The 22376-nt window shown below is 31.5% G+C and overlaps 1 protein-coding gene across 1 annotated transcript in view; it reads right to left on the bottom strand.

The window, feature by feature from the left end:
• Positions 1-370: 370 nt before the first annotated feature.
• LOC111696969 (uncharacterized protein C05D11.1) overlaps positions 371-22376 on the bottom strand; it is a 33391-nt gene continuing 11385 nt past the window's right edge. The window contains exons 16-42 of the mRNA XM_023466794.1: positions 20934-21012; positions 19998-20073; positions 17675-17775; positions 16626-16678; positions 15744-15820; positions 14850-14946; positions 14648-14703; positions 14240-14327; positions 13561-13671; positions 13034-13148; positions 12534-12632; positions 11578-11602; positions 11325-11388; positions 10297-10430; positions 10056-10111; positions 9758-9841; positions 7974-8044; positions 7251-7313; positions 7113-7175; positions 6881-7022; positions 6556-6629; positions 5696-5783; positions 5357-5423; positions 4564-4657; positions 3787-3861; positions 1782-1842; positions 371-791 (exon numbers count right to left, since the gene is read on the bottom strand). Of these exons, the coding sequence (XP_023322562.1) occupies positions 534-791; positions 1782-1842; positions 3787-3861; positions 4564-4657; positions 5357-5423; positions 5696-5783; positions 6556-6629; positions 6881-7022; positions 7113-7175; positions 7251-7313; positions 7974-8044; positions 9758-9841; positions 10056-10111; positions 10297-10430; positions 11325-11388; positions 11578-11602; positions 12534-12632; positions 13034-13148; positions 13561-13671; positions 14240-14327; positions 14648-14703; positions 14850-14946; positions 15744-15820; positions 16626-16678; positions 17675-17775; positions 19998-20073; positions 20934-21012 (2371 nt within the window). The 3' untranslated portion in view covers positions 371-533. The remainder of the gene's footprint in view (positions 792-1781; positions 1843-3786; positions 3862-4563; positions 4658-5356; positions 5424-5695; positions 5784-6555; positions 6630-6880; positions 7023-7112; positions 7176-7250; positions 7314-7973; positions 8045-9757; positions 9842-10055; positions 10112-10296; positions 10431-11324; positions 11389-11577; positions 11603-12533; positions 12633-13033; positions 13149-13560; positions 13672-14239; positions 14328-14647; positions 14704-14849; positions 14947-15743; positions 15821-16625; positions 16679-17674; positions 17776-19997; positions 20074-20933; positions 21013-22376) is intronic.

The following is a 22376-nucleotide window of genomic DNA, read 5'->3' on the forward strand; positions in this document are numbered from 1 at the left end:
ATGTATTTTCTTTATATGATTAAATACTTTAAATATTACTAAATACAAAATATAACAAGTTTAAATATCATTACAATTAGATACACCTACAACTTTCAAGCATACTGATTTTTTAATATAAAAAATACATTTAATCTAATTACATTGTTTTTTAAAACTGAAAAGATGCAGAGATTTGTATAAAGAACATTTTTCGTAGACCAAGTAAAAGTAAAACACTAAACAAATTTTACTTTCAATTTAATCTGATTCATGAATTGTTCCAAAACTTTAAATGAACAAAGTGAAAGTAAACCGCCGAAAAATCCAATTTTTTTGTTTTTTATTTTTACCCCAGGGTTTGATTAAACATTGATAAAACTATTCTCCAAGTCATCAATAACCTGAAGATCAATACCAGGGTTTAATTAAGCACTGATAAAACTATTCTCCAAGTCATCAATAACCTGAAGATCAATATCAGGGTTTGATTAAGCACTGATAAAACTATTCTCTAAGTCATCAATAACCTGAAGATCAATATCAGGGTTTGATTAAGCACTGATAAAACTATTCTCCAAGTCATCAATAACCTGAAGATCAATATCAAACTGTTGAAACTGTTCTACCAGTGTAGGAAGAACAGCTGGATTACACACAACAACAGATTGTGTTCTACTACTGTCCAAGAATATTGGAAGGATATCAGCTGCCAGCTGCCGGATAACCATGTCCCCTGTCTTCTCAGCAAGCTCAAGCACAAAGTTCCGATTATACATTGCGTCTGTTCTTCGGATATACGCTTTTACACTCTAAACAAATATTCATAAAGATTTAAAAATACCGCTCTTTTACAGGTCCCCCCCTCCCCTCCCCCCGATTTAAGTTAAAGTTCGTTAATTAGATCGACCCCAACCACCACTTTATACGCATACTTCTAAACAGTTTGTTTTTAATCTTTGTGACAGAAACAATCTCAAGGAATCATAATTGTCTTAAAGCATTTTAAAAAAAGTTAATATTTGCAAATTATCTTTTTTCCATCTCATAATCTGAGTTCGTTTCACTTATTTTCATTTGACAGTCCACATTTTTTTTCTTAAACAATCTTTTTTGTTTGTTTCTTTTCTTGTGGTTTTCAACAATCTTTTTTTATCAAATTTTAATGGTTATTATATGTTTAGAACTGACAAGGGCCAACCCAGACCGAAATATATTTTAATAAATGGGGAACTAGTATCTACTTTTTTACTCTACAGAGGTTTTGTCACCGAATTTTAAAGATACACTATGGTTTGTTACTTAGACTGCAATTAGACGGCTTTAGATTACGTGATGATTTTAAATAGTCTAATGAACATGAGAAATCGCAATTATTCGGAGTAAACCTTCTTTTTTATGTATGATTCTTAAATAATAAACACAAAAATCCTATTTCTGGAATTTCCAAAATTTAGTCTGTATTTTTGTGTGCTGTCAAACGGAGATATCAATTTGGTTTAGATTGCAATTGTATTTAATAAAACCAAAATTGTCGAAATCTGAACAAAACTCTTCAAATCTCCGGTAATATTGACAGCACAAAAAAGGCAGACAACATTTTGGAAATCCCAGGACTAGGGGGTATAATGTGAATATTAACTCTAGAATTTTACTTCTAAAATTTGGTTGCCTTGAATTATTTTACAGATAAAAGACGAATTTCAAGGACACCCTGTATCTCTGTATTTCAAGGACACCCTGTATCTCTGTATTTCAAGAACACCCTGTATCTCTGTAAATTAGGAAAACTCTAAATTTACCTCACTAATCATATTTTCAACAGTTTCCTCCTTCTCACTCCAGGAATATATCATTGATCCTCTAAACATACTTTTTATATAAATTATTGAATTCACAAACATTTTCGGACTCTGTTAACCCTATTCCTGCTGTGGGGTGGGGGGTAAATTTGACCCCCATGTAGTTTTTTTTCCTACATACTGAAAGCCCTCCCTTTAGGCCTAAAACCGGGCTTTAATACTATAACTGCCTGAGTCCTCAGGCACACTGCCTGAATGACTGCTTTTTCCTATAACAAACTAAATCTTTGTTTTGACCCACTTCCACTTGTCAGATTTTGATAAAATTTTACTTTTTGGAAAGTCTTTGACATAAGGAAACGAATTGCACAAGTTTTGCGAAAAAAAAATTGCTATTTTTTTGCAAACAACCTGTCAAAGGAAATTTGCACATTTTTAGTTTATCTTGATTAAAAATCAGGTTATTTAAATTTTTGCAAAATTTTTTGCATATTTTAAATGGCATGGTCAAGGGCTTTCCAAAACGTATAATTTTTTCATTTTTTGGACAAATTTTTTTTGCAAACATTTTTACTATATAACTGGATTTTGCGATAAAAATTTGATTTTTGCAAATTTGCAATTTTTTTTGCAGATTCTAAAAGTAGAGCACAAGAGCAGAATATTATACAGGCACAGGAAAACCCTAGACAAATTGTTTTCTTCACTAAACTAAGGAAAATAATGATTTTTTTTGGGGTAAAAGATCAGAAAGGATACAACCAACTTTTTAAATTTCTAATTTCTTTGAAAACCCCCTAGTTTTATAACTTTTCCCGCAGATACAAATATCCATGTAAACAAATATCCAGCAGCACAAATATTCATGTAAACATTGAAAGCTCTTAATTTTGATAATTATTTAATAAGTAAAACTAAAATACATGATTTCCCCCCCTCTCCTATTGCCTTGTGCCTAATGATTGGCCTTGTTTTGAGGAGATCTGTTTTTAAACATTTAAAGTTTTTAGACTTTTAAGAGGGTTCATGCAAGTATATATTTCAAAATTGCGCGCTAGACAAGTTTGCTTTTACTACATTTTGTAAAATTTTATATCTGATCAAAGATATTCACCAACTAAACAGTCAATTCTCTTGCGCAACAGTTTCGTGTTTTTGCACGAAATGACTTTTTTTTTGCACGAAATTTTGCATCATTTTCGTATCAATACGAAAACAGTTTTGCACGAAATTGCGCATTCATTCGAAGTAAATAATTTTTTTTTGCACGAAATTTCGCATGAATACGAAATTTTAGTCATATTTCATGATATTGCGCATGAATACAGGTCATTTTTGCAATACCCATGAATCAGAAAAATTTAAATTTTTGTAGAGCAGTATTGTGCATGAAAGTAATATTTGTTGCATGTCATATAGTGCATAAATATATGAAAGATTTCAATATTTAGACAGTATGGCGTGAATTAGTTTCAGTAAAAAACAACTTCCATTTAACCCTGCTCGTCTCCAAGTTCAGTTTGGACTGATGATAAGTGAATGTGATTATGATTAATTAATTCGTGACTAAGTTACTACTTGAGAATGATTTCCGGTAAACGGTGTAATAGTCGGTACGGTCTGGTGACCTAAAACCTAAGCATTAGGACTCATTCCGTCAGCATGTGTGAGCACCGAGCAGGCTGGAGTAAAGTTGACTCTGATTGGTTTTGAATTAATTCATCATTTCCTGGAATTGTTTCTTAAAATTTAACGAAATAACGAAATAGCAGGAATTAATGAAATACGTAAATACCAAGATTTTCTTCAGAATAGCTTTTGCGCAAAAACATCGAAATTTTGTGCAATTTTTACTTGAAACGTAAGCAAATCTTTGCGCAATTTTTGCACGATTTTCGTGCAAAAACTTTCGACTGGAGACCCGATCACCAACACGATTGTTTTCGTTTTTCGTTTTGAGAAATCGTGCTGGCTAATATCTAAAACCCAGTTGTTAAATATTGACCTGGCTGAATCTAGAAGGGTTGGATCCCAAATCTCTGGTTTAGACCCGTAGTCCTTCAGGATATCTCGAACAGCACTAGGAACAATTGAAATCAAATTGTGTTAAACATTTTAATTTCCATCATGCAAATACAATTACAGGGTGACCCAAAATTAGGTTTAATAAAGATATACTTACTAAAAACCTGAGTCTCTTTAAATCTGGTCCCCCTCCCTCAAATTGGTCATAATTAAAGAAATAGCTATCAGTAGTTAAATACAGTATGAAAGTTGAACATCTTCAACTATAGATTTACCTATTTCAAATACTTTAAGCTTTCAACTGAATCCGACAAAGCTAGTTGAGATATCAATACTTGGTAAAAATAAAATGAAGATACAGTGAACCCATAAAATTGTGGAATTGGAAGACGACCTTTAGAATGATTTCAAATAGTTTAATACACATGAAGCATAGCAATTCTGTACGGTACATAGAACCGATTTCACTAAATAAAGGGATTTTAAAACAACCGGAGACATTATTTTCTTTATTTAAAAATATCGTAAAATTGAGATTCCGTTTCCAGTAATTATTGCGATTTTTAGTAGAGATAAAAATATACATAAAGAAAGATAGATATAATGATTGAAGACTTTTTTGTGTAAAATGTGAAGTTAAAAACTGAAATATATTATTAGAAAAATAAATAGATGGATAGATAGATATAACCTTATTTATTCATGTATGGATATGACGATGTAAAAAGATGGAAAAATATATTTAATCTGAATAAACCTGTAAGCATCAACCATCCTTGATGTTCGACTAAAGCTCAAAGTAATTCTCCCCTCGGTAACTGATAAGCTCATGGATACGCCGTAGGTCAGCCCTGAAATCAGTGACAGTTTATAATGTCGTCTTCATTGGTTTCAATATTCATCATCATTAGTTTAAGAATTGGTTTGTAATCAATCGTTGAAAATTTATTTGTATTTTTGTGAGTCGTGTGACAACCAATGGATAGTAAAATGATTGTCTTCTTTATTTTTCTTTCTTTTGTTTTGAAAAAATAATTTTTTTTTTTTTGATAAATGTTGCTTCTAATTTGCTAGCTAATGTGGTTGAGAAGTGGTTGAGAAGTGGTTAAGAAGTGGTTCAGATGCAGTTGAGAAGTGCTTGAGAAGTGGTTGAGATGTGGTTGAGAAGTGCTTGAGTAGTGGGTGAGAAGTGGTTGAGAAGTGGTTAAGCAGTGATTGAGAAGTGGTTGAGAAGCGGTTGAAAAGTGGTTGAGATGTGGTTGAGATTTGGTTTAGAAGTGCTTGAGAAGTGGCTGAGAAGTGCTTGAGAAGTGGTTGAGATGTGGTTGAGATGTGGTTGAGAAGTGGTTGAGAAGTGGTTGAGAAATGGTGGAGAAGAGGTTGAGAAGTGGTTGAGAGGTGGTTGAGAAGTGGTTGAGAAGTGGTTGGAAGTGGTTGAGAAATGATTCAGACGTGGTTGAGAAGTGGTTGATGCAAAAATTTCAAGTTATCCATGTTGTTTGACAGAAATATGAAATAACCTTTTAAATCTTTTAAATATTATTTTTTACCTGACCCCCGCACTAGATCATACATTCGGTCTGACAAATATTGTAACATTACTCTTATTGCAGGCACCTAGATATAAACAAACATTAGAACAGAGTCACTATCTTAACTAGACATAGGATAAGGTCAAATTTATATTCTAAAGGTTTAACATTTGTAAAAACAAAAACATTGACTCACAACTTTTACGGTTTGGGCATGAAATGTTCAGGTTAAAAATGATTTGACTTTTCTGTAAACCTTATCTTTGTGACCACGTCGGGAAAGTTTAAGGGCGCTAGGGTCGTTCAGGAAATCTCGAACCAAAAAAATATTATGCGAGCATTTTGTTTCATATTTACCTCAGGATGATTCCAGTCCGTGTTGTTATAATCTATAGATTGTTTCATATAACAGGATTCTGTTCCAGCAACTCCCAATACAACATGTCTGAAATATAAATTGTTATAATCTATAGATTGTTTCATGTAACAGGATTATGTACCAGCAACTACGAATATAACATGTCTAAAACATAAAATATTATAATCATAGATTGTTTCATATAACATGATTCTGTACCAGCAACTCCAAATACAACATGCCTGAAATATAAAATGTTATAATCTAAAGGTTGTTTCATATGACAGGATTCTGTACCAGCAACTCCAAATATAACATGTCTAAAATATAAAATATTATAATTTATAGATTGTTTCAAATAACATGATTCTGTACCAGCCACTCCAAATACAACATGTCTAAAAAATAAAATGTCATTTTTCTTTTCTTAAAGATTGGGTCTACCATAAATACAGGGTGTCTCTCGATATATTACAGTTAAGAGGAAATTTGAAGATCGTTTTTGGTCTTTTGTATTTATTCGTCAAATTATTATGAATATTTTGTTCATATTTCAAAAGTTTAAATACAGAATATTTATTAAGACTTTTTAGATATTTTTTTGTCTCCTTTTTTTATTTCCAAACAAGCTTGAGAACCCAGCTTTGCCGGGAAACTAAGATTTTCTTATAAAAGGCGATTTACTCAATTTTAAACCAGTCTAAGAAGATTGCCGTTGTTCAATCAAAACTTGAGGCAAATCGGTGGGTTTTGATCGGACGTCCAAATAAACAGAAATTTCTACTTTATATTTAAAGATACAATTAGTAATTTTTAATTCTAATATTTTTTGAGACACTTAATATGTTAATATTTCTACCTGGGATTTTTATCTTTCAGTTTTCTATATTCATGTTCAGATTTCAACTCAAATCTTTCATCCAAGTTTTCAACCTAAAAAATGTAACTTTTAGTTTTCTTGAATAATATTCAAATTTATTGCAGTAATTTGAAACAGAAGCTGATCTTAAACAATAGCTGCTCTTAAGCAAAGCTGATCCTAAACTACCTAACTGATTTGGAACAACAGCTCATCTTTATCACCAGCTGATCTTAAACAACAGCTGATCTTAAGTAACAGCTGATATTTGGCGCTGACCTTAAACAACAGCTGTTCTTGAACAACGTCAACAGCTGAATATTACCTTCTCTGTAGTAGTGTTGAATAGTTTGTTAAGCACAGGTAGCTTCTGACCGTAGAGATTGACCAGCTCATCAATATCAGCTCCAATGTAAAGAAAGGACGTAGCTGGGGTCGCAAGCTTACCAACGATAGCGTAGAGATCACTAGAAAAAAGATAAAGTCATGTTTTCAACGACAAAAAATATTAGTTTTTTTTAAAAAGTGTTTATTTTCTAGATTTTAAGCCGTATTACCTTATCACCTTATCTGGATTCTCTTTCAGTTCCTCTGTTATATTTTCCAAAAATAACTTTTGTCTAAAATGAAAAATATTTAAATATATCTCTTAAAGTTCTCTATATATATTTATTTATTATTATTAATTTACTTACTGAATAAAATTGCTGAGGTAGATTGTGTTGTTTTTGTTAAAATACAGATTATCAAAAAGCGTTCTATAGAAATTCTCATATAAAAAAGAATAATTTATTAAAGGAACTGTAAGCGTAATTTCAAGTGACCCTACATGCCAAGTTCTTGAAACCTTTATTTGATAAATAATGTGGAAGATAATGATATTGTGGTTTTTCTAGGCTTAAAATTGTTTAATTACTTAGTAAATTTTTTTGAGCTGCTATTTCAATAACTTCAAAGTTTTTTATCTATATTTAAATTTGGCGCTTGTCTTAGTGTTTGGGTGTCTGTTTGTTTGTATCCAATAAACGTCAAAACGGCTGAACCGATCGGGCCCAAATTTTGTGTGGGACATCACGTGACCACAGGGAAGGTTTATGAATGATAAAAATAAAAAAAAGTGTTTAAAGGTTTTTAATTTTGTAAAAAAATATTTTAAAATCCGCAAAATTTTCTTCTTTTTTATTTTAAAATGTAAACAAAAAGAACATGTTCACACTTTAAAAAGAAGATGGTCGCGAAGCGCCTTAAAAGCCTAGTGATGAAAAATTGCAAACTTTAAAAATTCATTACAATAAAACTGTGTGCAAGAATTTATCTAAATAAGATTAAAAAAATTATTGATTTATTCGTATATCAGATAAAAAATTATCAAATTGAAAGTTATCAGAAAAATATAAAAGTTTTACATGAGACTTTTCCTTATTATATCAGTAGAGGATTGTTTGACTGATGGAATATTGTTTAAAATATTGGAAACTGTCGAGCTTAACTAAATAATATATATATATAATATATGCATGTTTACCTACAAAGGAGGAGAGCGTAAAGACGACCTAATATTCTTATAATATAACAATATCTTTAGTCTGTAATATAGTCTTTTAATGTCTTATTGAATGATTTGTCAAAAAAATATGTTCGTAGGAAATTGTGAATAAAAAGACGGTATAAATGCTGTACAGAGTCTAAAACTAAAGAACGAAAAGTTTTGACTTAAAGTTTAAGTTCATGGTTAAATGCCACTTCTGACTTAATTTAAACCCGAACTTTAACCGTGAGGTTAAATATTTAAACCTGTGGTTAAATATTTAACTCGCCGAAATCGACGAGTTAAAATTAAACACATGGTTAAAATCTTGAAATCCCGCAATCCCTATTAATCTATCATCATGCAGCGATAAGCGGCGCGCATTCAACTAATAACGATATATTTAAAAGTAAAACCCTTGATTTAATAAATTTCACGTTTTAAATTAATTAATGTTTGCACCAAAACCCAAAATACAGTTGTAACTGGAAATATGTTTTGTTTTCGGTTACGTAAATATTAAAAAGTTAACTAAAACAGCTGATTAGCGATGGTTATGTAATATTCTCCGTAAATCCTTTTCTCTGATTGGGTGAAATTTTTCCCGGGAAATTCAAATTTAAAATTGAGAAAGTTTAATATTTAAGTAGCTAAACATTATTTTACAGAAATTTTAACCTCGAACTTAAAATTCGCGCATTCTTTAGTTTTAGACTCTGTTGTCTCTAATGTCTGATCCTTTGTGGGTAATACTGTATTTCAAGTGTAGAGTTAACCACAAAGCATTTGCCAATTAAACCTAAGAAATATTACTATCTACAGGTTTTATTTGGTTTTTATTTGGATTAAAGCTTTTAAGTAATCTAGAAAATGATTTGGCAAAATAAGAATCAAGCTTAACTTTCTAATAGCGGCGAAACAAGATATTTCTACATCTAAGTTAGATATGAGGATGCATATACTCTCCAGTCCAGCGCTATATCTCTAGACAATGTCAGATCCGAATGGAGAAAGTTTTGAGTTACAGTGATAGCCAGAAAACTGTGGAATAGGAAGACTACATCATAACAACACTTGAGATTTGGTGTTGTTACAAAGCCAAAAGTTTACTTGTAATTTATTGAAACACTTTTAAAGTTAAATTGGTATGTTTAAACGATGTTAGGTCCTTTCCGAAAGAATTTTTCCCAAGTAGAAACTTCCCAAGGGCATTTTCCTAAGTGACAACTTCCAAAATATGCAATTTCCCAAGCGTCAACTTCCAAAGAACGTCCCAGCCGCAGCTTACGGCCCCCAGTATGTTCTAGCCGCGGTGCTAGGCCCCCTAGCCCATCCTAACCGCAGCGCTCGGCCCCCCATTGTAGCCTGCAGTGCCTCAGAGGGCCTAACCTAACCTTTGGGAAATTGCCGCTTGGGAAATTGTACAGTTGGGAAGTTGCCACTTGGGAAATTGTCACTTGGGAAGTCGGCCTTGGGAAAGTACCTTACACCGCTTAAACTGCACAATTACTGTGTCTCATGTTTATTAGACTATTTAAAGTCATAACCTAAGTCTATAAGTCGTCCTCCTATTCCAGAGTTTTCTGGTTCTCACTGCACTCTGACGCGGACGAGAATATTCCGCTCTCATCTGACTGGTGCCACGATAAGTTCGTAAATTTCAAAATATTGTACCTTTTGTTCAGTAATATATGGATAATTAAGAGCATCACTGAAGTACTCCATGGTATCGTTGAAAGACCCAATTTCTGACTGTCCCTAAAGTTAATATTCCCAATGAAGTTTGGCATTGTACATTCTTATTGTGTACATTCAAGGGAAGGTAAACATTAAAAAAGTAGAAGAAAAGTTTCAATTATAAAAAAATAAAAATTTACCAGTCTTTAGCAGGAAAATCGAGCTAGTTTTTTTTCTAATTCAGCAAATTTTGAAATTTTGAAATTAAAAAAAATATTAAAAAAAATTAAATAACCTCTATAATTATTGCATCACCATAGGCTCCAGGAGAAAACGTAGATCCATCAAATCCTAAAATTTATTATTTAAATATAGGAATTGACTTTAAGCCAATTCAAGCGTTCTTTCATTTTACGAGTTGTAGAGGTTTAGGAGTACTAAGGTTAATTGAAAACAAATGTTAAAAAAAAACTATTTTAAATTTTATTTCCATATGTTTGAAAAGGGAAAAATTATTTGATTGTATAAAAATATACCCAGACTGTTCTGAAGGCTGAGCAAAGCTTTTGTTCTTCTTTTAACAACAGATTCTATTGGTTCGACATCACCATTCTTTATTATAGGAGATAGTAGCCACGTATCCAGCAACAAAGGTAGCAACAGCTTCTCCCTTAATATACACTTGGTCATTATAGTCATAGTTGAGGTAATGGTGGTTTTTATGGTGAATGGTCATTATAAAGGTCATGGTGAACGATTATGGTGAATAGTGAATGGTAATGGCGAATGATTATGGTGAATGGTGAATGGTAATGGTGAATGGTAAATGGAGAATGATTATGGTGAATGGTGAATGGTAATGGTGAATTGTAATGGTGAATGGTAATGGTGAATGGTAATGGTGAATGGTAATGGTGAATGGTAATGGTGAATGGTCATGGTGAATGTTTATGGTGAATGGTCATGATACAGATAATGGTGAGTGTTCATGATAATGGTCATGATAAATGGTCATGGAGGATGGTAATGGTGAATGGTTTAGGTGGACAGTCATTGTAAATGGTCATGGTCAATGGTCAAGAAGAATGGTCATGATAAATGGGCATGGTGAATGGTCATGGTGAACGGTCATGGTAAATGGTCATGATCATGGTAAGTGGTCATTATCATGGTATATGGTCATGATCATGGGAATTGGTCATGATCATGGTAAATGACCATGATCAATGATCATGGCAAATGGTTATGGTCATGGCAATGGTCATGATCATATATTATAAATGGCTATGTTTTGATCATTTTCATGGTAAAGTGCTGTGTCTTGGTCATGGTCATAATGGTTTCGTCACAGAAATGGTCAATGATCTATTGCAATGCAATTGTCTTGCCAATGCTTTGTGGTCATAATTAGTTTACGAAATGGCCATGAAATTTAAACATTACCGTAGTCAAACAACCGGTCCTGATCATGTTTATGTCATGGCCATCATAATGGATATGACATTTTTGTATTGTATTTTTATGAAACACGAGGGTCACATAAATATAATTAACTAAATATTACCTTTTAGACAAGGATGATGTTTCCATAAAAATAAAAATTTTCACAAAAGCAGAATTAGCATTGTCTATAAAAATAATACTCATCATATGTTTACCCCATGAAAAATTCTTATAAAATGTAAATAAATGTTATTACTTTTTGGTGAGAAAAGGGTTTTGTGAATATACAAGGAGGGCAACTTAAAATCAGTTTAGTGTCCCCGTAATAGAATTATTTATCTAACACATGTTATAATTAAGATAAGATATTATTCCTAAATGTATCTTGTATGGTATATCCTAATAATGCGCATAATCAATTTTAAAGATTTTATTTCGTGCTGTGCAGTGATCTAGTGTAAAAAGGCTATGGGTTGGGCGAGGTGGCTTTATAAAAATACACTGAAACTAGAAATGTCCAATGGATGTTATTTATGGCATCAGCTTTGCAAATTTATTTTCAGAACTTCAAACGTTAGAAACTTTATAAACTCACAGAAATACATCCACAAAATAATAAAATATTTTAATTTTTAAAATAAGTTCAAAGAATAGGAGAAGGAGGGGAGAACAAAAAATGCCTTTTTAGTTATAATATTAAAATCATGGGTCAATTATAATTATTTACTACTACCTTACAGGGAAGTTAAGGGAATTTTACTTTACCAAGGGTTCCCGAGACCAATTTTGCCTATAACAGAGCGCAGCGAGGGATGTTTTGTAGACATAATAGTTCGTGTGAACCCGTGATTAAGTAAAATTTAGAATTTCATGAAAAAGTAGTTTTACACAATTTTATCGTCTTTTGAGCTGGAAATGCGCAATTTTTTTACTGAAAACTTTGCAGAGCGGCTGTTTACTTACACAAGTGTCCCAAGGGACGTTAAGTATCTTAACCTCCCTTTGTTTGGGGAATCAAAAGGCGGTAAAATTTATAATGGATCAATTTGATTTATTATAGATCAATTTAATTTATTATGGATCAATTTAATTTATTATAGATCAATTTAATTTATTATGGATCAATTTAATTTACTATGGATCAATTTAATTTATTATGGATCAATTTAATTTATTATGGATCAATTTTAATTTATTATGGATCAATTTAATTTATTATGGATCAATTTAATTTCTTATGGATCAATTTAATTTCTTATGGATCAATTTTAATTTCTTATGGATCAATTTTAATTTATTATGGAACAATTTAATTTCTTATGCAACATTCCTTAAAATCAACGAGATCATTGGGTATTGTTCTGTTAAAGCTGGAGATAGGACGGAACTTGATGGAGTTGACATCTCCAAGAGGGATGCTGCTCAAAACCTGAAACAGATCAAGATATTTTAAGGTCGGGACTTGAAAGGGAATGTTGGCGTAATTCTAAAGGAACTAAAAGCGTAATTTAATGTTCGATTCACATCGGTACCCTTAAACCTTTATCTGATCAATAACGTGTAAGCTATTGGAGTTTTTATAGGCTATCATTAGAACCACCACCCCTCAATCAAGGTAAGTTTAGTGTTTACCCCAGTGCTTGGTAGGGTTTGAGATGTAATTACCTCAGTGCTTGGTAGGGTTTTAGAAGTAAATACCTCAGTGCTTGGTAGGGTTTGAGATGTAATTACCTCAGTGCTTGGTAGGGTTTGAGAAGCAATTACCTCATTGCTTGGTAGGGTTTGAGAAGTAATTACCTCAGTGCTTGGTAGGGTTTGAGAAGAAATTACCTCAGTGCTTGGTAGGGTTTGAGAAGCAATTGCTGCATCGATAATTTCCTTCTTTCTTCGTAATCCGTCTTCTCCCAACCTTGCCTTCTGCCTTTCCAGTCTAACTTCCTCTTCACTATATATATTTATATATACCAGATACCAGATACCAGATACCAGATACAAGATACAAGATACCAGATATCAGATACCAGATACCAGATACCAGATACCAGATACCCGATACCAGATACCAGATACCAGATACAAGATACTAGATACCAGATACCAGATACCAGATACCAGATACCAGATACCAGATATAAGATACCAGATACCTTTTACTAGATACCAAATACTAGATACCTGATACCAGATAACAGATAACAGATACCAGATATCAAATACCAGATATACGATACCAGATACCATTTACTAGATATCAACTACTAGATACCAGATACCAGATACAAGATACAAGTGCAATGTTTCGAAAAAAGCTAGTCATTTTTTGTAAAAAAAATACAGTTTTTAAGTTGTTGTTTTACCTAACTAGGGCCTCCTGTTTCTTCTTGCTAGGTATTCCCTTTATATAAAGTTTAGGAGTATCAATAAATATCTCTTTGACCAGATCCACCCAAAATGCTGCATCCTTACTCCTAGATAATAATTATCGTATTATTATTTATCTTTGTTTCTATTGGTTTTGTCTGATTAGATTTGTTTGTACCACCCGAAAAATCGTCTGACTCAATTAGTTTGAAATGAAATTTTTTTTTTTTTTAATCCCGCCCTAAAGTAGATTTTTTGGGATGATACTTGGTCAATAAAATAGTCAAAACTATTATGGGTATGATGTCCTAAATTTCAAAGTAAAAATAATGCATACAAGTGTCATATACTGAATTGTTACAAAGACTCAATTCCTTTTTATGTATTTTAGGAATTTTTTAGGATAATAAGAAATTAAGATTGCTTTAGATTCAAAAATGTCCAAGAGAGAAAACAGAAAAATGCAATATTTGTCAGATTTATAAATACTAGGCAAAAATGGTGGCATAAAGAAAGCTAAATTATTGCCATAAAAACCGCGTAATAGAAAAACCAAAAAGTCAAATTTTTGAAAAATAAAATATTTTAAAAATAATTTTGGATTAAGCGTTTGTTCATAATAATAATAAAATGCCATACTTTTGATGAATATATTTAAAATATATATATATTAACCTGTAATATTTATTTAGGTTTGAAGATAATACAAACTCCTTCAAGTGTTCAGGTTTCTCTCCATACAACATATCCAGGACACTGGCATCTAGAAACCAATAGAATCATTAGATTAATTTTTAACAATTACTTAAACGTTTTTGGCCTTTAAATGGATACTTTGTCATTTGTCCCTAAATAATTTGTCCTACAGTCATCTGTCATACGAATCATTTGTCCTTTACATCATGTGTTCTGCACATCATTTGTCCTACGCATTATTTGTCCTTCACATCATGTGTTCTGCACATAATTTGTCCTACGCATTATTTGTCCTTCACATCATGTGTTCTGCACATAATTTGTCCTAGACTCCATTTCTTCTACACATTATTTGTCCTACACTCTATTTCTATAACTTCTTAGTACCTGGCACAAAAAGATGAGGACTGTTCTCAGTCTCCTTCAGATGGTTCAAGATTTCCCTACAATAGAAAAACATGAAATAAATTGTTCAAATTTGATATTTTTTAGACAGTTTCTTTTTTGAGAAACGTACGAATTAGTTTTAAAAAAGATTTTATAACCAAATCAATATTTTCGTAAAAAGATGTATTTTTGTTGTACCAACCTGTCAATATAATCTTGAATTCTCTCAAGATCAAAGGCCTCTGGTCCATCTTCAACTATTTTGTTGAATACAGCCTCCATCCTCGGTATAACTTCATCTAAATCATTATTGAAAATTTAATTTCTGTAAAAATCATATCTAATATCAAAAATATAGATTGCTATTATAGGAATTTATTTTAGCCACAAACTATAATTTTATAATCCCTATATCTTTGCAACATGGTGGTGTAAAATTTTTATTATTTTTAACTTAAATTATTTGATCTAACAGCATTCATAGTTTGGAATATTTAAGGTCTACGACATTGGGTTGCAAAGATATTGGGATTAGAAAATAAGAGTTTGTGACAAAGACTCAATTCTTTTGAACTATCCCATTTCCATTTAAGTAAGTGTATAAAAATTTTTTGTTACGCAGCTAAAAGAAACTGATAACTTGCATCAAGCTCTTATTTCTCAATCTCTTTTTACAGCATAAATAATGAATATGTAAAAATAAGACAATTAAAAAATGAGATGAGTAAAAAGTTCTTTTGTTTTAAACAAAATGCTCCATAATAAGGCTTAGATTTTGTTTCCATTATTTTCTCACCTAATTTTTCAATTTTTACAATTTTCTCACCTAATCTTTCAATTTATACAATTTTCCCACCTAATCTTTCAATTTTTACAATTTTCTCACCTAATCTTTCAATTTTTACAATTTACTCACCTAATCTCTCAATTTTTACAATTTTCTCATCTAATCTTTCAATTTTTACAATTTTCTCACTCAATCTTTAAATTTTTACAATTTTCTTACCTAATCTTTCAATTTTTACAATTTTCTCACCTAATCTTTCAATTTTTACAATTTACTCACCTAATCTGTCAATTTTTACAATTTTCTCACCTAATCTTTCAATTGGAACGTTCTCGAATTCCACGAGAATTGCTGGTTCTTTTACTTCCAACATACTTGCACTCACACTGTTTAACAAGAATTTTTTCTTGTCTTAAAATTTCATTTAATCAATAAGATAAAATCTAAGAGAATTATGAAGAGAACTAAACTTAGATTTAAAGAAAATAAAAAGGATTTTAAATTCTATGTTTCTTTATATAATGATTAAATGAAAATGCCTATTACAGGACTGTAAGCCTAAGTTCAAGTGACCGTCCTTTAAAAGAGCAGTGCCCAATTTACAACGGTACCCTTGCAACCTTAAAAAGTCTTTATCAATTTTCTCCTTATAGACGCAACAGATAGAAGTAAGATTAGTAGCGATCAAAAGCGCTTTTTTATCGCATTAAGCCTATACCCCCTTTCATTTTTCGCGAACACTCCCTTTAATCTGGTTAGAAATGTGGAAGATAACATCGATTTTCTGAATCAAAAAGTTTTTATTTTTGTGAATTTATCCATTGTTTCACATGAGTAAGAAATGCGCTGTCACTTTCTCAGAGAACTCAGAAATGAAAATTTGAAAAAATCTATTCTGTACTGAATAATACAAAGCCTTGTGTAAATTGGGAATTTGCAAAGAGGGTTACTTGAAATTACGCTTACAGTTCCTTTAAGCTATATATCTAAGCTCCCAAGATGGAGTATTAGTTTTACTAATATATTGTTAATAATATAATAAGCTGAAAACTTTAGAATGGTGGATATCGGGATTAATGCTTAATCCACTCTTTTTCTTAATCTCGAGATTAAATATTGCTTGTTCTCCTCTCATTTTTGAAGAGTTTGATATTATGGATAAAAAATGAATTATAAAAAATCTTGTATTTCCTTGTAGCTAAGGAGTCTTGGGATTCAACTAAATCTGCCTCTAGTGGACTCACCTTTACAAAAAAAATTTCAGTAAAAAAAAGATTTTTGTAATTAAATAAGTATAAACTTTATATAAATCAGATGATTTGAAAAACATTTTAAAATGTGTTAGAGTACGTCGTTAAAGTCTAAAACCTTGAAAACCTTGAAAGTATAAAACACGTACTTCAAGACGCTATCCATGAATAGTAGAAAGGAAAAGATTCAGGGGTGGAAACGGGGGGGGGTGGCAGGACATTCGCACCCCCCTGAGATTTCAGAATAGCATCTTAATAGCACTTAAGGGAAAGAAAACCTAGTGAAAAACAGGAAAAATAACTATCTTATTTTTTTTTTTTCCTGCGGCACGTCTTTTTGTTCCTAAATCTGGATTTTTTTGTTCCGAAATAAATCAAACACCCCCCTCACTTCAATCCTGTATCCGCCCCTGACAAGATTGAACAAACTTCAAAACTGTCCATGAATAGAAGAAAAGAAAGGAGAAAATTTTTAATAACGCTGTCCATGAAAAATGGGAAGGAAAGTATTAAACGTTTTAAAACGTACTTTTCAAAACGCTGCCAATAAATAATTGAAAAGAAAGGATCAAATGTTTAAAGCCTACTTCAAAATACTGCCAATGAAGAACTAAAAGGAAAGGATTAATGTTTAAAACCTACTTCAAAACGCTGGCAATGAATAACTGAAAAGAAAGGATCTAATATTTAAAACCTACTTTAAAAGCTGCCAATAAATAACTGAAAAGAAAAGATCTAATATTTAAAACCTATTTTAAAACGCTGCCAATGAATAACTGAAAAGAAAAGATCGAATGTTTAAAACCTACTTCAAAACGCTGCCAATGAATAACTGAAAAGAAAGGATCGAATGTTTAAAACCTACTTCAAAACGCTGCCAATAAATAACTAAAAGGAAAGGATTAATGTTAAAAAAACGTACTTCAAAACGATGTCCATCCAGAGTAGAAAGAAAGGGAAGATCACAAATGTTAATCTAGTTTTGTTTACCTGAGTGTTTGTAAGATATTTCATGATAAGTTTGTATGCTTGAAGCCGGCGAACATTCTCAGAAATTTTTTCAGGCAGTCGCCAAGCAACAGCGATGTTGCCTAGATTTGAAAATATGATTAAATATAAGGTTGATGCAGTTTTAAGTGAAAATACATCTAAAAAGGGGGCGTGTTAAAATCACAACGGCGTCAGTAACAAAAGTGTTTAACCCAAAGAGAATAGAATATATATTAGAATGGAATTTAAACAATCCCTCGGTATGAATTTTGTCAGTCCCTTTCAGCCTGAAAGGGAGTTCAAAGTGTACAAATCATGTAAATGTTCACAAATTATATGCAGTAGAGTACATTAATAAAGTATGTTCCCTAGACTATCAATTTCAATTTCGAATTTTTTAAAGCTGTTAAATAAACTATAGAAAATGAATTTGGTGAAAAACATCATTTGATTTATAGTTATATCGGAAAATCATCGTTTGTAAAGTGAAAGGTATAGAGTCTATGTGAAATGATCATTGGTCAATTATGAAACCAGCCTATTTCATGATTTGTTTTTTTTTAATATTAATTTTAGATTTTCTATAAAATGATGTTCCAGGGCCAAAAAGGTTATATAGCGCAACTATGTGAAGTACACCTGCAGTATGGAAACAGTACAACAAAATGGCCGTTTTACACTTTTTTCTAATAAATTCCACTCTAATATATATTCTATTCTCCTTGGTCTAACCCTATTCTAGCTGACTTTTTTATTTTTCTGGATTAAATTGGATCTTATAAACCTACTTTGAATGCATTATTTTGCCTATACCAAATTAAATCTATATTTAAGCCTACGACCAGCCATTGTATGTTAATATTTTACAGCTTTTTAGAAAGCCTTCAACAAAAAGAAGAAGATTGGAAAATGTTTGCGGAGACATTTTGCAAATATTTTTGCGCTGACGCCTTTAACCCTATTCCCGCTGGGGGGGGGGAAATAACATCGCCCCCCTGTAGTTTTTTCTACATAACTCAAAAAGTATTGGTCTGAGGCTGTTGAAATTTTCTGACTTTTCTTACATACCCAAAGCCCTCCCTTTAGGCCTAAAACCGGGCTTTAATACTAACTGCCTGAGTCCTCAGGCACACTGCCTGAATGACTGCTTTTGCCTGTAGCAAACTAAATCTTTGTTTTGACCCACTTTCACTTGTCAGATTTTGATAAAATTTAGCTTTTTGGAAAGCCTATGACATAAGGAAACGGATTGCACAAGTTTTGCGAGAAAAAAATTGCAAATTTTTTGCAAAAAACCTGTCAAAGGAAATTTGAACATTTTTAGTTTTTCTTGATTAAAAATCAGGTTATTTAAAATTTTGCAAAAATTTTTGCATATTTGAAATGGCATGGTCAAGGTTTTCAAAAATGTGTAATTTGTCATTTTTTGGACAAATTTTTTTTTGCAAACATTTTTACTATAAAACTGGATTTTGGGATAAAAAATTCAATTTTCGCAAATTTGCATTTTTTTTGCAGATTCTAAAAGTAGAGCACAAGAGCTTTCTAATGATGTATCATTTGTCATATTTGGACATAAAACATGGGATTTAGAGGGGGGGGGGTCAAATTGACCCCCCCCCCAGCGTATCCTGGTTTTCAAGTACCCCAGCGGGGATAGGGTTAAAGGGAACTTGAACATTTTTAACTTTCCTTGAATAAACATTCAGATTTGAAAATGTTTTTACATATTTGAATTCGCTGGGTCAAGGGCTTTTATAAATGTATAGTTCGCGCACTTTTTGTTTTTGAAAATTTTAGCTAAATAACTTAATTTTGTAAAAAATATTTGAAATTTATTAGAATAGAACCTGAGGGTTTTCCAAAAAATGTATCAAATGTTATAGATAATAGGGAATAATTTGGGGTAAAGTAGACGTCAGTCTGAATAGGGTTAATTTTGCCAAATTCATTAAAAGAAAAATGTTAGTTAATATTTTAAATAATTTTAAAAACAGAAACCTGTCTCATTTTACCGATGTAAATCGAACATGCCACTCAAATGGAGGGTAACTTAAATTTACGCTTAATTAACGTTTTATTTACAAGTTTATGTATTCAAAGGACAACATATTAATGTTTGAATTAAAATTAAGGAAAGCCATTTCAGAGAATAATAATTAATAATGCAAACAAATTTACCATCAAATAAATGACATTAAAAAATTTTCATTTTCCTAGAATTATAAAGTATAAGTAAAAGGTCAAACACAAACACATGGACACTATCCCGGCATTTTGAGATGATAAAATAATATTAAAATGTTAGAATAAAAGTGTTTACCAATAGTTTCATCCTCTGATGGAATTTCAACAGAAAGCCCGTTTCCCAGATCTTCAATTAACGGAGCCAAGGGTTTCTATGGACAGATGCAGATCAATATCATGATCATAAAGCACATGCGGAGAATCAAGATCATGATCATGAACATTATCAAGATTATTTTCACGTACAAGATCATGATTATCAATATACATCCAAGATAATGATGAAGATCAAGAAGAAGAGGACATTGAAGTTTATGATCACTGACAAGATCATAATCCTCAATTCAAAATGATCTCAATCATGAGAATGAGCAACATTAAGATTACCATCACTAACAAAATCATGATTACCAATATGCATCCATTTTAATGATCACGATGAAGATCATGAAAACCATCAATCATTAAGACCATGATTACTTACGCACACGATCATGATTATTGATATACAACAACGATCATGATCATAAATGCATTCAATCGATATTAATCACATTCATGATCATGAATAACATTATGAATAAGATTATGATCATTAACAAGATCATGATTATCAGTGCACCTAAGATAATGATTAAGATCATGATCATGAACATCAAGATTATGATCAGTAATAAAATCATGATTACCAATGCAACAATGATCATTATAATGCTTTGGATCAGAAATATAAAAAATATTTAACACGATAAAAGATCTTGTATAGTTGTATATGATCAAGATCATATAAAGATCAAGCTCATGATGAAGATTAGGAGAAAGATCAGTTTTATCATGAACACAATATAAAAATTAATATAACACGAACACAATCAAGATCACTGAAAATATCAATAAACTTCTAAGATATCATGGTCCACAAAGATATAAAGATTATTTAAAATATCAAGATTCTCAACAAAACCAAGATCATGATCAATAACTTTACTAACATCGATGAATGCTTGCTTACCTGCCATGGTCTGATGTATTCCACATTTCCAATTTCTTCTTTCTTCCTAAGAACCTTCTCCTCTGTACTTCTTAGTGTACTGCAAAGATCAACATTTTTTAGTACGCCATATTGGATATTTATTGCCACATGGCGTTGGGACATTTCATAGAAAGACATTTCATAGATAACAAAATCATAGATATAGGACATTTTATATACAGGACATTTCATAAAAAAAATTCATACATAGGACATTTCATAGAAAAAAAATCATGGATTGCACATTTTATAGAAAACGAAATTTATTGATAGAACATTTCATAGATATGATTTTTCATAGAAAGAGAAAATGTCCTATTCCTTTCAAATTTCCTGACCATGAAATGTCCTGACCATGAAATGCCCTATTTATGAAATGTCTTTCTATGAAATGTCACATGCACCAAATTTTTCCTTTTCAAAGCATAAAATTAAATCATTGATGCAGAAAAAAATAAATATTTTGTTCAAATAATAACTAGGTTAGCTGAATAGATGAATGCAGATTAAAATGACATTATACATTATAATTAGTATTTAGACATCATGCAACGTACTATCTGAAGCAAGTTTTAAAAAGCCTGTTTTTCATTTATACTTTTGATCAGATAACCTACAACGGGTTTCAATACAAGGAGTTAGCTTGGATTTCAAATTTGGGAATTCCCAGATCCCAAGATTCCTGGGAATTCCCTGATCCCAAAAATTCCTGGAAAGGAATTGAGTTTTTGTCAGAAACTCAAATTTTCTAATCTTTATATCTTTTAAACCTGCTGGTGTAAACCTTTGGTACTTCAAACTCAGATTTTTTGATCCAGCATAATTCACAGTTTGAAATAGTTCTACTAGGGGTCTACGACATTGGGTTGCAAAGATATAAGAATTACAAAATCAGAATTTGTTGAAAAGACTCAAATTCTTTCTGCGGATTTCCTAAAGGTAAGGTTAAAAATAAGAAATCTTAAAACCTTTTTTTTTCTAATCCTAATTTAAGGCGTCAATTTTTGCCAGATTTTTTTTCACCCCACTGGACTTTAGGTTTTTTAATTTATTTTAATTTTTACCGTCCCTCTAACTTTAACTTTAGTTGAAAAGAAAATCAAAGGAAGGAAAGGAGGAGAGGGAAAGACTATATAATTCTGTACTATCCTCTTCTACGGTTGAAAACCCAAAACAATAAACACGCACACAAACAGACATTTTTCCGTACACGCACACAACAGACATTTTTCCGCACACGCACACAAACAGACATTTTTCCGCACACGCACACAAATTTGTCTTTCTACATTTGGACAAACCAACTGGTTACATCAAACTCTAATTTTTAGTTGCCATAATCTTCGACATTAGGATGCAAAGATATAAGGATCAATGAGTGATCAATTTCATTTGCTTATCTTTACTACCATTATAATAGCG

Source organism: Eurytemora carolleeae, unplaced genomic scaffold (genome assembly GCF_000591075.1).
Source record: "Eurytemora carolleeae unplaced genomic scaffold, Eaff_2.0 scaffold35, whole genome shotgun sequence".
NCBI lineage: Eukaryota > Metazoa > Arthropoda > Copepoda > Calanoida > Temoridae > Eurytemora > Eurytemora carolleeae.